Genomic DNA, 15,868 nt, shown 5'->3' on the forward strand with positions numbered 1-15,868 from the left:
AGAGAAGATTCACAGAATCACCTAAAGGTGAAACATGTTTAAGTTAAATTATATGGTACCCAGCATTGACTCTGATTCATGGTAGATATTCACTAAGTGCAAAGAATCTGTTGCCTTCACCCTTTATTTATTTATTTTTTAAGATTTTATTTATTTATCTGACAGACAGAGATCACAAGTAGGCAGAGAGGGAGGCAGGGAGAGAGAGAAAGGAAGAAGCAGGCTCCCCACTGAGCAGAAAGCCCGATGCAGGGCTCAATCCCAGGACTCTGGGATCATGACCTGAACCAAAGGCAGAGGCTTTAACCCACTGAGCCACCCAGGAACCCAGGCACCCCTGCCTCCACCCTTTAAAGGAGCTATTACTAAAGTTTTATTTTGAAAATTGTTAAGATATCAACCAAAGTTTTTGTAGTCATATGTGGACTGTATGTAAATAAAATGTCAACACTTTTCTTATAACCACATTTATTTTTTTACCTAAAAATATGATTTTCAAAAAATGACTCATGGGTTTGCTTGAAAGTAAATGGGTATGTTCCAAAGCATTTTTGCACATTAGAAGGTCCCAGTATCTGTAAAGAGAAATCGCCTTTGATTAAGTTATTTGAAGTTATTTCCTGAAGACAGAAAATTAGTTTGATAAAGAGGGCTCCTGCAATCAGAGACCCTACCGGAGAGGACAGGGAACTTCATCATCCTGGGACAGTAGCATCTTCTTCAGAGGGAAGGCTGAGTCAGAAGAAGTCTAAGTTCGGGCATCTCTCATCCCCTCCTGACCCCTTAAGATGATGCCCTGGTCCTCCCTGCCCATCAGCACGTCGTCTTTTCCATAGCCCAGGTGCCCGGGGACAGGGTGATCACCTGCTATGTCTCTGTCTTTATCAAATGGGGACCCTGGAGAGCAACTTCTGTTTATAGTCATAGGACCGAGGGGACATCAATTGGAGGTGTGCCCTTCTCATATTTTTCTGAGATGATATGGTTTTTGTCCCAGGGGTACTACTGAAGCAGGACTCAGTGTCAGGAAAACCAGAGCAACTGGATCAGGAAAGAGGTGAGTTTTCAGTGGGACAGAGTCAGGACACCTGAGCCAAGGAAATTGATGAATTGTACAATAAACTCCTTTTTAATCTGCTTTCTTCTGGCTTATTTCCCCTGGGGTGTGTGAATACACTGTAGATCTAAAATTTTTTCCTTATTTGTTTTCCACATTGAGTAATATCATTTTTCTGAGTCCCCTCTAAAGAGGGTATCCAGTGTGGATGCCTTTAAGTACAATATTATGATCTGGGGTGTGAAGACTGTCCTTTGGATGACTTGTTTCTGAATCAGTGATTCAACAGCTCCAACTGTTCGCCTCCCAACTCTGAGAAATGGGTGGTGATGAGGTCCATTGTACCAGTGAGAGAGCTCTGGGAATGCATCTGCTGTCTTCACAAATCCCAGTAAAAATAGACCGCCAGCAACAGCTGATGGCATTCCTAGGCATGCTTGGGCCCAGGCCGCCTTCTGTCAACATTTTTATATCCTTTCAAAAAACTACAGTTTTTTGTTTTATTTTTTAATCTTCCAAAATATTGTTGGTGGAAGAACATCGAGTGTCCCTGGACTTGCCTCTGATCTCCTTGTCTCAAGATGTCATGTTACAACCTGGTTTCATAGATAAAGTGACTTTGAATTTTTTTTTTTCCAGTATTTTCTAATGGATCATTATGGCCCCAGGGTTTATGGAATGTGAAGTAATTATAGCAGAGTACCTAGTATATCTAGAGTTTCAGGACTTCAGTAAGCATTATGTGAGGACAGCGGATGTTCGCTCATACTGTGAAGCCACAGGGGTGGTGTTGTAGAGAAAAACAGACCCAAATGCATTAGGCATCAGTAATTAACAACTTGGTGTTCTGGAATATTCTGGAAGGATGCCATATGGGCCACCCTTGGGACTGTTCCTGGGCTTACTAACATCAGTTGCTCCCAGAGAATACTTTTATCCTGTTCCTGAGGGATATAGTAGTGTGAGAACCTGGAAGAGGTCTAGACGTGACACCCTCTGAGCCATAGAAGCATGACAGAAGTCCATGGTAGTTGCTCAAGGGTCCCCCTCAATAAAGTGTCTTTGTTTGCCTGCAAAGAACATTAGAGAAAACATTTTTAACCAACCTCTTCCAGTGTATTCCCATTCTCATTGACGTGTGGAGGGTGAATCTCTGAGAAAGAAAATGAACCTCTAACTTGAGAGCAATATCCTAGGTTTTTTATGGGGAAGAGTAGATGGTTGGGAAAGGAGAGCGAGGAAAACAGCAGAGGAAGGGGATTCAGTCCCTGAGAAACAACTCTTCCATAGAAGTGTGGCCCAGCCTTCCAAAGAGCTGGCACATATGTCTGAGAAAGCCCTTGAGACATCACTATTAGACCTTGATGCCCCGGGGAGGTCAAGACCAACTCCAGAAACCACCTGATTTAGGTTTCCTTCTGAGCAGTCTTTTTGGGTCCCACTGTGGAGGTGAGAAGTATTCTGAATCTGGAGGCCCCCCAGGGCAGTGGAAATGGAAAGATTTGTCACAGTCTAGTTGATTCGGTGACCCCCCACTGGGTTCATTTTAAGCTTCCCAACCTTGCTCATTATTATTTTCTTTTCCTGTTTCCTGTTTTTCCTTCCAGATGACTGAGTACTCTTTAAGCTCAGAAAACATCTGAGTTATAATCTATGCATTTTCCTCCCTCAACCAAATATTTATTTTTATCAACAATTATTTACATATAAATGAATGCAAAAAGTAATTAATGTAAAACTGAGGAGCAAGCTTGAAGGCAACTTTGTTAAATGGAGGTGCCTGAAGAGGATAATCTGAGAAGACTGTTTCCATGACAGTCTGATTGCAGCTTCCCTGAGTGCCTCCGGGAGCCCCTCCCCAGGGCAGCCAGGGAGCAAGGCCTACAGTGAATCCTGGGGAAACAGGGTTGACCACATTCAAGGCATCTGGCATCAGTCCACAGAAGAAAGGATCAAGATATCGGACATTGGACCTCTTGTGCTGGTCCTCCGATTTTCTTTCTTCTCTCCACTTCTCTTCTACCGTGTTTTTTTTTTCTCTCTCTCTCTCTTTTGCTCTCTTTTCTGGGAGGCTCAATTTTATATTCCAACCAGATTTGTCTATTTCTCTCTTTATTCTGTCAATTTTTGCCTCAGTATTTTGAAATTCTGTTATTGATGATATATGTAATCAGAACTTTTATGTCTTTTTTACCTTTATATCACTGTGAAATAATTCTTTTTTTTTTAAGAGAGAGAGCAGAGAGCCCGATGCGGGACTCGATCCCAGAACCCTGAGATCATGACCTGAGCCGAAAGCAGTGGCTTAACCCACTGAGCCACCCAGGTGCCCTGTGAAATAATTCTTTTTAGCTCTGTTAGTACTCCTTATCTTGAAGTCTATTTTGTCTGGTATTAATATGACCACACTAGTTTTTTCTCCTGTTCTTTTCAGAGTTCTTTTTAAATAATTTTTTCTAGGGTTTTTACTTTTTTAAGATTTTATTTATTTATTAGACAGAGAGAGAGAGAGAGAGAGAGATTACAAGTAGGCAGAGAGGCAGGCAGAGAGAGAGGGAGAAGCAGGCCCCCTGCTGAGCAGAGAACCCGATGCAGGGCTCTATTCCAGGACCGGATCATAACCTAAGCCGAAGGCAGAGGCTTAACCCACTGAGCCACCCAGGTGCCCCAATTTTTTTTCTAGTTTTATTAAACTCAGAATGATTCTTCCGTAGTCTTTCTAAAGCCAGCACCTGTTACTCCAGCAGATTTTTTAAATCCCCAAAAGTTATTTTCCATTATCATTTCTTTTTAAAACAGCTTTATTGAGGCATAATTGACATTCAACTACATATATTTCTTATTTTTAAACAGGATTTTATTTATATATTTATTTATTTGAGAGAGAGAGAGCACACCTGTGCTGATGAGTAGGGGGAGGGGAGGTGGGAGAGGGAAAGACAGAGAATCTCAAGCAGAATCCCATCTGAGTGCAGAGCCTGACATGGGGCTGCCTCTCATGATCCTTGATATCATGACCTGAGCCAAAATCATGAGTTAAAACACTTAACCAACTGAACCACCCAGGTACCCCTCAACTACACATATTTAAAATATACAACTTGATAAGAATAATGTACGTATGCCCCAAGAAACCACAACAATCAATTACCTATCCATTATCCACTTAGTACACTTCTCCATCACCCTCAAAGCTATTCTTGTATCCCTTTATAGTCTACCCTCCTACCCATCCCGTCTCCCCCACCTCTCTCAGGAGACCACTGATGTGCTTCTTGTCACCACAGATCAGTTTACATTTTCTAGAATTTTATATAAATGGACTCATATGCTTTAACAGTTTTAACTTTCAGAGATCTAGAAGTTCATTGATTCTTTCTTCTGAAGTTTTGGTTTTTTTTTTAAAGTAAACTCTACACCCAATATGCAGCTGGAACCCACGACCCCAAGATCACAAGTTGCATGCTCTACTGACTGAGCCAGCCAGGGACCCCTGCCGTACTGAATTTGCTATTAATCCCATCTAACAAATGGTTCATTTCACATTTTGTATTTCTCAGTTTTAGAATTTCCATTTAGTTCTTTTATATTTCTCCTAAAATATACCATCTTGTTACCCTTTATATATTCATCTTTTAAAAAAAATTTTATTTATTTATTTGACAGAGACCCAGTGAGAGAAGGAGCACAAGCAGGGGGGAGTGGGAGAGGGAGAAGCAGGCTTCCTGCTGAACAAGGAGTCCAATGTGGGACTCGATCTCAGAACCCCAGGATCATGACCTGAGCCAAAGGCAGACACTGAACAACTGAGCCACCCAGGCACCCCAGTATTCATCTTTTTTATAGATTCTTTAACAAGCTTATAGTGAATATTTTAAATCCATATCTGCTAATTCTAACATCTGAATCATCTGTTAGTCATTTTCTGCTGAGTTTTTTCTCTAGATGGTTTGCTCAATCTGTTAATTTTTTTTTTTTTTTTTTTTTAAAGTAAGGCTTAAACTCACAACCCTGAGATCAAGACCTGAGCTGAGATGGAGAGTCAGACACATACCCCACTGAGCCACCAGGCACCCCTCAGTCTGTTAATTTTTAATGAATACTGGTCAGTGTGGATGATAAGTTGTAGAGACTCTGGATTTTGCTATTTTCTTTCGCAGGGCATTGTGTTTTATGCTAGCAAGCCATTCAGTTGGTGGATCACCGTGATTCTGGGGAGGCTTGTTTTAAAGCTTTAATAGGTCTGGTTTATCTCAGGTTTGTTCTTAGTCCCATGAGATTTCAGTGGAAAGATGAAGTTGTTTGCCCAATCCCTCCTACTTGGCAGAACTTAAACTCCAAATTTTGTCTTGCCAGCAGTAGACAGCTGCTGAGGTTGCTCCTCAGCCATTTTTAGCTTCTCAGCTGTTGTTTCCCACTGGGCTCCTTGGAGTTCCACCTCATGAATGCATAGTTCCAGAATCAGCCTGTGATTTGAGGGGAATGTATGTATATATTTGGCGGCTTCCCTTTCCCTCTCCTCTTTCTTCCCAGGATCTCCTCCTGTATTCCCAGCTACACTGGCAGCCTCAGGCTCTGGACTCTCCCTGATTCCTCCGCCCAGTTAGACTGCAGTTTTCTGCTTGAGCCATATTCCTTTTGGACTGCATGGAAGTGCCCGCAAAGAAAAAGCCAGTTAGGGGTGGATCTCATTGAATCTCACCTTTTTTTCAAGGATCATAGCCTCTCCATTTTTTGCCCGATTTCTGGTTGCTCTCCAGAACCTTCCAGCAGTTGTTTTTTGTTTTTTGTTTTTTTATTTTATCCAGAGTGTATTACTATTATTGGCTGGAGGGTTAGTCCAATATAAATTAGCCCACCATTATAGAATATAGAACTCTTCAATCTTTATATAGGCTCCCTGTCAACTCCCCTCAGTTCTCTCAATTAAAAAAAAATTGGAGTGCCTGGGTGGCTCAGTGGGTTAAAGCCTCTGCCTTCGGCTCGGGTCATAATCCCAGGGTCCTGAGATCGAGCCCCACATCGGGCTCTCTGCTCGGCAGGAAGCCTACTTCCTCCACACACTCTCTCTCTCTCTCTCTCTGCCTGCTGCTCTGCCTACTTGTGGTCTCTGTCTGTCAAATAAATAAAATCTTTTAAAAATTTTAGTTTATTTTTATTTATTTATTTACATAATCTACATCCGACATGGGGCCTTGAACTCATGACCCTGCAATCAAGAGTCATATATTCCTCCAGTTGAGCCAACCAAATGCCCCTCAATTTTTTTTTTAATGGTATACTGTTTGTGTTTTATGGATACTCTATCTTTTCTTAATCCCCTGAAGATATTTAATGATAGTGTTTTCTGCTTTTTAAATTCTCTTCTCTATGATGGTGTATTTCCTCCAGTTTTAATTCTTCTCTTTGTTCTTTGCTTGGTCTCTGACATTTATGTTGGAGGTTTTTCCCTGATGACCTGTGGTCGTCTACTGATGTTTAAGAGTAGGAGACGAAAATTAGATCAAAAGCTCTGTGCCCTGCTTGTGGGTGGAGCCTGTAGTGCACTTCATGGTATGGTGCTCAGGCTGGGCTCTTTGTTGCGCTGCCCAAATCCCACTCTTTCCAGGTCTGCTGTCATGGGCTGGCCACATTTCCCAGAGAAGATTCTTCCCATCTATCGTCTTCCGTTCAGGATGCTATAACAAAATGCTGCAGATGGACCACTTGTTTTGTTTTAAGATTTTATTTACTTATTTCACAGAGAAAGAGAGAGCGTGCACACAAGCAGGGGGAGCAGCAGAGGGAGAGGGAGAAGCAGGCTCCCCTCTGAGCAGGGAGCCCAATGTAGGGCTCTATCCCAGGACCCTGGGATCATGACCTGAGCCAAAGGCAGATGCTTAACCCACTGAGCCACACAGGCACTCCCAGATGGATTACTTGTAAACAACAGAGATTTATTTCTCACAGTTCTAGGCGCTGGGAAGTTCAAGATCAGGGAGCTGGCATAGCTGGGTTCTGGTGAAAGCCCTCTTCCAGGTTTCAGACTGCTGACTTCTCTCTGTGTCCTCACATGATGAAAGGGGCTAGGGAACTCTATGGGGTCTCTTTACACCCTCATGACCTAAGCACTTCCCAAAGGTCTTCCCTCCCAATGCCATCACCTTGGGCATTAGGATTTCAAGATAGGAATTTGTGGGGGCACAAATCCTAGACCATAGAAAGTCTCTTCCCCTAGAGTTTAAGGTTTAGCGGCGTGCTTCCTGGAGCTAAATGGGAAGAACACTGGAGGTCTCACTACACATGAGGCTTCTGTTCACTTGGTTCCTCAATTTTGGAGTAGCCAGCCCTGCTGTCAGTGTGCTTGTTGCCTGGTGTCCCCTGTGAGTGAGACCCTCTTTGGGATCCTCTTCAGAGGACACACACTCAGACTTGTGGCAAACAGGTAATTGCCTGGAAGTATGGAGTCGGGGGAGGGCTTCTAAGGGTCTGCCTCTTTCTCAAATGGCTCAACAACTCATCTGCATCCTTCAGTCTCCCTTCCCCACCACCAGCAGTCTCTGGTGTTAATTCCTGAACCATCTGAGGACCCTTTGGACACATTAGGTTCTCGGCTTTCCTCACTGCTATCTTCAGGTCTGGCTTTCTCAAGTGCATAATCTCTTGTCACTCAGGTGTCTGCTTTCCAGCCTCCAAAATTCTGATGGTGGTTTCTCCTCTGGGTTGCAGAAGGGAGGGAATTGAACTCAGAATCCAGCAGCTGCATTCAAGAAGGTGGCTTTCGTTGCACTGGTTAGCTAGAGTGCAGAATCTCCAAGTCCATGGACATGAAGTACTTCCAAATAGTGAAACCCAGAGGAAATTTTTGTAAGAAAACTAGTGCTTATGAAGCAGGGTTAATATAGACAAAAGTAGCAAATGGCGATGAATGCTTTTGAGAACTTATTTATAAGCAAAAAGGGGAAATGGTGTGGGCTACATTGTCTAGGAGGGAGACCTGAGAAAGGGTGCCCTTTGCCTCCAGGGGTTCTATGCTGTGCTGGGTCTTCTGCATTGGGCCCTGCATGTGGCATGTGTTCCTTGCTTCAAGGAAATGCAGTGGGGATGAGGAAGCTCCGAGCTGGGGGCAGTGCAGTGATAGCCTGACAAGGGCAGATGAGAAACACAGGGATTCTTCAGCCAGGAAGGCAGACAGGTGACCTATCTCAACTTAAAACCACGGCCAGTGTGAAGAAGGCTGGTGTCAACCTGAATGCTAGAGGGTTGCTTTTGAAACACAAACAGGTAAGTTTAGCCAAAATAAAAGGAAGCACAATTTACTGAAACCTGGGATCCGAAACTTGGGAAGTGATTACAAGTGGCTGTTCTTGTAGATGGCTTAATTCCACAGGGGCTGGACGAAAACAGAGCATCCCCCTGACCCCCACAAAAAGAACAGAGAGAGAGAGAGAGCCTTCTAAGAAATCCTGGAGGTTCTGACCCATACATGACCCTTCACTTAGACACTGACGAGGACAGTATGCTCTTACTGGGATGGATGGAGAATGGGGCAGCTTGGGGTAATAAGGAAATCTTGTCCTGAGTTAAGAAGATTAGGGTCCAATCCTCAACTTATTCACTGTGTGACCTTGAGCAAGTTCCTTTTCTTTTTTTTTTAAAGATTTTATTTATTTATTTGACAGACAGAGATCACAAGTAGGCAGAGAGGCAGGCAGAGAGAGAGAGAGGAGGAAGCAGACTCCCTGCTGAGCAGAGAGCCCGATGCGGGGCTCCATCCCGGGATCCTGGGATCATGACCTGAGCCGAAGGCAGAGGCCACATGGCCTGAGCCGAAGGCAGAGGCATTAACCCACTGAGCCACCCAGGCGCCCCCTTGAGCAAGTTCCTAACCTTTCACAAGGTTCCTGTGAAAATTGTTAAATAATGCAGTTACAGGGGCGCCTGGGTGGCTCAGTGTGTTGGGCCGCTGCCTTCGGCTCGGGTCATGATCTCAGGGTCCTGGGATCGAGTCCCGCATTGGGCTCTCTGCTTGGCAGGGAGCCTGCTTCCTCCTCTCTCTCTCTCTCTCTGCCTGCCTCTCCATCTACTTGTGATTTCTCTCTGTCAAATAAATAAATAAAAATCTTTAAAAAATAAAAAAATAATAAATAAATAAATAAATAAAAATAATGCAGTTACATAACCCACAGTAGGTTCAATGAAACAAAGGTTAGCCTGACTCCAAAACTGAATTATCTGGGTTTTTATTTAGCACGTGTTTGCTGAGCCCTATCAAATACCAGGCTCTGTACATATATCTCCCCTATTCTAGAAAGGCTCATGAAGTGAAGGCCCAGCTCTGTTCCATCCTGCAGACCTTCCTCAGGATGGCGGGAGGCTGTGAAGGTGAGCACCCCTGTGTCCTCTCCTGGTTGCAGAGTGTGATGGGAGAGAATGACTGAGCACTCCCTTGGCTGGGGCACCTGGTCCCATCTCAGCAAACAACCCCCACTTCCCTCCTAGCCACTTCCCCAATAACCAAACAAAAGGTTTCACAACCGAGTGGGTAACAGCAGATGGTAACGATACGCTTTGCAGGCATTTCTGCTTTTCATTTATTTATTTCTATCAAGAATCTCTAGACCACCAACGCTGGGAAGGAGAGTTGAAGGTTTGGGGGGGGGGTGGGAATGAGGGCCACTGTTACACAGTGTGGGGTCGAGATTCATTCCCCTCCTAGAGGAAAAGGTGTTCCTAACCTCTGAGTGCCTACGTTACTGTGATTAATCATGATTACCTCAGATCACGTTGTGTCTCCTCCGGACTAATTGTGCCCCCCGTTCCTTAGTATCTGGTCAGGGACGGCCTGTGACGTAGCTTTGATAAGCGTACCAACACCTGCCTGGTGTGCTGTACGCCTTGGCTGTAACCATGACACCTGCCCGTCCCAAACCCAGCTTTCAACATACTTCAATGTCATTCATGTATTTTCTTGGCCTCCATTAGACCTCCCTTTGGTCCAACCTCAAACTACCCTGTGAGCTTTTATTTGAATTAATGCCTGACTGCCTTTCCTTGATGTTTGTGACGTTGTGGGTGGGAGGGCTGACTCTGGTGCTTGATCTCACCTTGCCTCCTCTGGCAGAACTGCTTTAACATTGACCCCATTTCTCTCCTTCCCCAGAACTCACATGCTGCGTGTCGGACTGAGCTAACCCTATTTCATACTATAAGCCAAGACTCGCTACACTGTCCTGCTGATGTTCGCAGTCGTGCCTGGGAAGGAGGCAGCCCCATTTCCAGCACATTTCAGTGGGAGACCTACACATGTGCCCCCTGGAGACTCGGTGGGGCAGGGGAAGAAACTGTGGGAGTGCACGTCCCCAAAGCCGCGTCTCCATGTGTCCATCAGTGTCGCCTCGCTTTCCTCTCAGAGACTTCACTGTCCCATAGCGGGACCTGCCTGACAATGGAGGGGACAAGGGGGCCTTCAGTCTCCTCCTTCTCCAGCACTCCGTTCCAGGCACCGCGGCTCCTCGGGCAGCGGAGCGCCCGAGAGCTCAGAGCTGCTGCTGCCCTGCATGTGTCAGCTCAGCCCTATTGTCAGCGCCATGACAGTCTACGGGAGGGACATGGCCGCTTTCTGAATGGATTTTTCTTAAGAAAAGTGCCAGTGTTTATGCAGTTCATGATAGTCCCCTCTCCTTACCATTACTGTCACTTGGCTTTTTCTCAATAGGCTTCATTTTTTTTTTAAATGAGGAAGTTTTGCTGTCACCCCTCTGTCCTATATTTGGCTTCCCCTCCTCTACCCTTCCTAGGTACAGAATTATGAGATTCTGACAAAAAAAAAAAAAAAGAAAGAAAATCTTCTTCGGTAAGCCTGCGAACTCTTCATATCATCTGTATTTTATTGTTGGAGAGAGGCTGGTGTTCTACTAGGTGCTGCCTGGTCCCAGACAGCCCAAGCAAAAGCAGGTGTTGAAACGGAGCTGAGTGTGTATCACTGTGACAAGCCATTCGCGTACTGCCCTGTTCCCTGACAGCCAAGCCAGCCACCGAGCAACCGCCGCCAGGTTAGTCCTTCAACGAGTCACAAATCACCCAGGTTTATTTTAAGCAGATGAAATCTGTTTGGCCTCGGAGGGTGAAATAAGAGACGTGTGTTTGCAGGTGAGTGTGTATATATGACACCACGGGCCCCCACCCTTCCAGACCAGACATTTCTGTGAACACACATGCCTAGGCCCCGGGAGATGTGCCTGTGACCCAGTTTTCACTGGCTTTGGGCTCTTCCTGTCTGCCCTCAGCACCAGCCCTTGCTGGCCGTACAGGCTGGCCATTCTGCAGCTCTGTGCACACAGCTTCAGGCGTGTGAATAACTTAGTGCCCCCACAACTCCCCTGAGCAGACAGGAGCCTGGCCACTCCCTTGTCCTCCATTTGCAGGGACAGGCTGCAGGGCACAGGCTCACAGCACCATGAAAGGAAACCGGAGTCTGGCCTTAGAGCTGTCCCTGGGGTCTGTAGCCGGATGGCCAAACAACCAGGTGGTCACAGGACAGAATGACTCAACTCAATTGTAATTGAGTTGACACTCCCCAGCCCCCCACCCCCTGCCCCCCAGCAGAGTGAGGTCTCATTAAAATGACGATGACACTGTAGATGCCCAGATCCTCAGAGGTTGGGTTCAGCTCGGCAAAGAGAACGTAATGGATGATGACTGTCGGCGATGCCCAGAGTTCAAGCTGCCTTTTCCTTCTCCTGTTTTGCAGCTAGCATGGTTCCTCTTCTGAGGCATTGCTTCTCATCTTTGGCTCTTGCAAGGATGACCTGGGGATGTTCTCACCACTGCCAGCTCTTGGAGCTGTTCTGAGTCTTGCCCTGTGTTAGAGGTGCCCAGTGAGTAGGGCGGAGGTGACAGGCATCGCCCTTAGGGATCCCCAGAGAGAAGCCCCTCTGAAAAGACCCAGGGAGAGGAGACAGCTGGCTCTCTGCATCACACGCCACATGGTGTGTTCTTTCTAAAGAAAGACACAGGAAGGCTGTCTGCACGTCCTGCCTGGGGTTTACTGTCACACGTAGACTTAGGAGGTGCAATGGCTCCCTGGCCCTTTCCCGCCCTCTCCTGACCCTGTGAAATGTCACTGTTGATTACAGAAAAGTCCGCTTCCGTGTCCCTGCTGCCAAGCTTCTCCGCCTTTTGGGAGAGGCCCTCCTCACCCAGGCCCAGGAGACTTGGAGATTGAGGCCAACCCCAGGCTGCAGGGAGAACAGGGAGTCCCCTGCCCTAGGTGTAGTTCACACTGAGCTCTGGCAAAGTGCAGCTTGTTCTGAGCCACATGTACCGAGAAAGCTCTTCCTTCACCTTGTAGTAAGAACTCCTGGTTCTTCAGCCCCGTCCTACAAAGAGGAGGCTCCCCAGCATTCTGACTGAACACTCGAGGGACTAGAGGGACAACACCCAGGAGCCCCTCACATTTGCCTTCGCCGTTCTGAGCACTTGGTGTGAGAGGGCTTCCCAGCCACCCACTTCCTGGGGCCACAGTGCCTCCATGGCGTGTGCTGGGGACATGTCACCAGGTGCAGTGCGCTTGTGGGGTGGACATGCGGGGTCTGTCTGCACGGCCCACAGCAGCTTTACCCGGAGGCGCTGTGCTGAGCCTGGTCTGTGCTCCCTTGGATGAGGACACAGAAGCTCACAAGCCATCTTCCCACTCGGCCTCACCACCTGCCCACCCCTAGAGATGGTGCAAAAGAGGACAGACTGGTTTTCAGCCCACCTCTCACAGCTCCACTTTGCCCACAGCCCGGTTTCTGTCAGTCAGCGTCCAACCAGGGACACACAGCCACTCCAAATATTTAAAACAGGGGTTTTCATCCAGAGAATTATGGAACACAGCAACAAGAAGAGGCCCAACTCAGGTGGGGGACAACAGCAGGAAGCGGCCACCCCCTCCCCTCCGGGAGGCTGGTAGAGGCCACGTTACCAGAGCGCAGGGATTAGGGCCCCTGGGAGGAACAGGGGACCACACAAGGCCTATCTGGTGGGAGCTGGGCCCTCAAGGGGGCATGGAGGCTGCTGGAAACAACCCCCCAGGCAGGTGTGGGGAGAAACAGCCTGGCTTCTTCTTTTCTCATGTCCTATAGGTTCTCCAGGTGCCTCTTAGTTCAACCTGGCTGGAAGCCAGCTGAGCTGGGGTCCTGGGACAAGCACGCCCCTGCCACTCAGAGCAGGGGGCGGAGGTAGAGGAGGGGTCTGAGCGCAGGCAGGCTGGCGGACGCCCCATGCTATCCTAAGACCCCCGCGGAGGGGAGATGCAGGCCCCGTGGAGGTTCTGCAGATCACTCACCTAGAGAGGAAAACGTCCTTGGGAGGGAGGGGTAAAGCCTTATTCTCAGTAGTCGTCCCTGTTTTCTTTTGGGGGAATTTACCTGTTTAGCAGCCCCTCGCCATTCCCCTCAGGAAAGCCATGTCCCAGTTTTCTGTCCAGCCCTCCCCTCCGTTCCTCGGCCCCCAATTTCTGATTTGCCCTGCCAGAGTGCACTAGCACATGCATCAGCGGTCATGAGTGTTTTCCCGGGATAATTCATTCAGAGCGCGGTATTACTGTGGACTGTCTGTAAGTAGGTACCATCTACTAATCAATTTGTGTTGTGTTTCCAATAAATTTCTGGAGATCATGTCTGGTTTGATGCTGTCCTTTGCTGGGATGGCGGCTCTGCTGGGAGGCGAGGCTCTGTGTGCGCTTGGCCCAGCCCCCAGCGGCAGATGCTCCTCATCTTGGGTTCCCTCTCCCCGTGCCTAGCTCACAGACCAGCCCGGTGAGGCTGACCTTCCCCCGCCACCCTGAGACTCTCAGACACCGATCCCCAGGGTCTGCATTTTCTTCTGCGGTCTCATCAGCCACATCCTGAGGACGTGGGGGTTTCCTGAAAGGAGGTGGCCTTGGACCCTTGCGTCCCCTCCCCCGGAGGTAGGAGGAGCGGCCCTTCCCCATCCACCACTCTCGCACTGCTGTGCCCAGTGCTGGCCTCCCCGGGTGAGAGCGAGGCTCCAGAGCAGGTGAAGCGGACCCAGGGACTGCATGTCACGCAGATGGAAGATCCAGCACCTTCTTCCCAGGCTTGTAAGTAGAAAAGAAATGTCGGAGTTTTTGTAAAGGGAGAGGGAGCCTGATCCCAACGGCGGCATTCTCCCCTGTTGCCTGAGGGCCCTGAGTGTTGACACCTGCTTAGTAAAAATGAGTCTGTTGTGTATTTTACTGCTCCACACCTGTTTGTGGTGTAGACTGTGTCCCCAGGGCTGTGCTAGAGCCTGTGGAGCTTCCCTTGGGACCCTTCAGCCCCAGTCTGTGAAGGACGCGTGTTTGGGACCCCTGTTTGCCGGGATTTGTGAGAGATGGTTTTCAAAGAGGTGGGGGTGGGGGGTGCTCACTTGGTTAAGCATCTGACTCTTGATTTCGGCTCTGGTCATGATCTCACGGTCCTGGGATGGAGCCCCGTGGTGGGCTCTGCGCTGAGCGTGGAGCCTGCCTGAGAGTCTCTTCCTCCCTCTCCCTTGACTTCTCCACCTCCCCACCTGTGCGCTCTCTCTGCCTCTCTCTCTCTCTCTCAAAAAATTAATAAGATAGGGACGCCTGGGTGGCTCAGTTGGTTGGGCAGCTGCCTTCGGCTCAGGTCATGATCCCAGCCTCCTGGGATCGAGTCCCACATCAGGCTCCTTGCTCGGCAGGGAGCCTGCTTCTCCCTCTGCCTCTGCCTGCCATTCTGTCTGCCTGTGCTTGCTCTCTCCCCCCACCTCTCTCTGATAAATAAATAAAATCTAAAAAAAAAAAATTAATAAGATAAATACATTAAAGAGAGAGAGATACCAAGTTTCCTTCCAGAGTTTCACTAGAGAAGCAAGACGTACACACATAGGGTCCCCAGAGACCAGGAGGCTTGTGATCGAGGTGGTTGTCTGTTCCGGCAGGAATTCCGGGATGGAGGGCTCAGAAAGGCAGGACTCGGTCAGGGAAGGTTTTGTAGAAGGAGGGGAGACCTCTCAAAATGGAACACAGCAGCCCTCACTGAGAATTTTTTTTTCATCATCTCAAGTGTGTTCACAATTGCTCACTGAAGCATTTTTATGATGATTGCCTTAAAATCCTTGTTAGACAATTCTCATGTCTGTGACATCGCAATGTTGACAATCTGTTGATTTTCCTTTCAAGCTGAGAATTTGCTGGTTCTTGGTATGTTCGTCAAATGCTTTTGATTGAAGCCTAGACATCTTGAGTATTATCTAAGAAACTCTAGATCTTATTTAAACACTCTATTTTAGCAGGCCTTGTGCAGGATTGCTCTGGGACGATCTCATCTACTGCTTAGAGGGGATGCCAGTCTGGGATCCCCACTGTGCTTGCAGGGACACTGTGGAGGGAGAGAGGCTCCTCCTTACAGCTAGCTGTTTCGTTTTCTTTGCTCAGTTTTTTTAAATTGAGAAGTAATTGATATATAACATTGCATTAATTTTAGATGTACAACACAGTCATAGATACATGTACGTATCACAAAATGTTCACCACGGTAAGTTTCGTTAATAGCCAACACCACACATGGTTACAAGTTTTTTGTTTTTCCTTATGGGAACTCACTCTCTTAGTAACTTTCAAATATACAAGGCAGTATTTAAGTATAGTCACCAAGCTATAAATAACATCCCCAGGACTTGTTTCTCTTATGACTGGGAGTTTGTACCTTTTGACCAACTTCACCTGTCCTCTCACTCCCTACCTCTTACCGCTGGCTGGCAACAACTAATCTGTTCTCTGTATCTATGAGTTTGGTTGGTTTTGTTGTTGGTGGTTTT

The 15,868-nt window shown here is 47.4% G+C and overlaps 1 protein-coding gene across 4 annotated transcripts in view; it reads left to right on the forward strand.

The window, feature by feature from the left end:
- The window catches only part of MTA3 (metastasis associated 1 family member 3), a 163,180-nt gene extending 149,482 nt beyond the window's left edge, over nucleotides 1–13,698 (forward strand). For 2 of the 4 annotated variants that reach the window (XM_082743289.1, XM_082743290.1), the window contains exons 17-19: nucleotides 998–1,057; nucleotides 9,348–9,421; nucleotides 10,200–13,698. In XM_082743289.1, the coding sequence (XP_082599415.1) occupies nucleotides 998–1,057; nucleotides 9,348–9,364 (77 nt within the window). In that variant the 3' untranslated portion in view covers nucleotides 9,365–9,421; nucleotides 10,200–13,698. The remainder of the gene's footprint in view (nucleotides 1–997; nucleotides 1,058–9,347; nucleotides 9,422–10,199) is intronic. The other 2 variants (XM_082743292.1, XM_082743291.1) reach the window with 2 other exon arrangements.
- The last annotated feature ends 2,170 nt before the right edge of the window (nucleotides 13,699–15,868 follow it).

Source organism: Mustela nivalis (assembly GCF_964662115.1).
Source record: "Mustela nivalis genome assembly, chromosome: 8".
Classification (NCBI taxonomy): Eukaryota; Metazoa; Chordata; class Mammalia; order Carnivora; family Mustelidae; genus Mustela; species Mustela nivalis.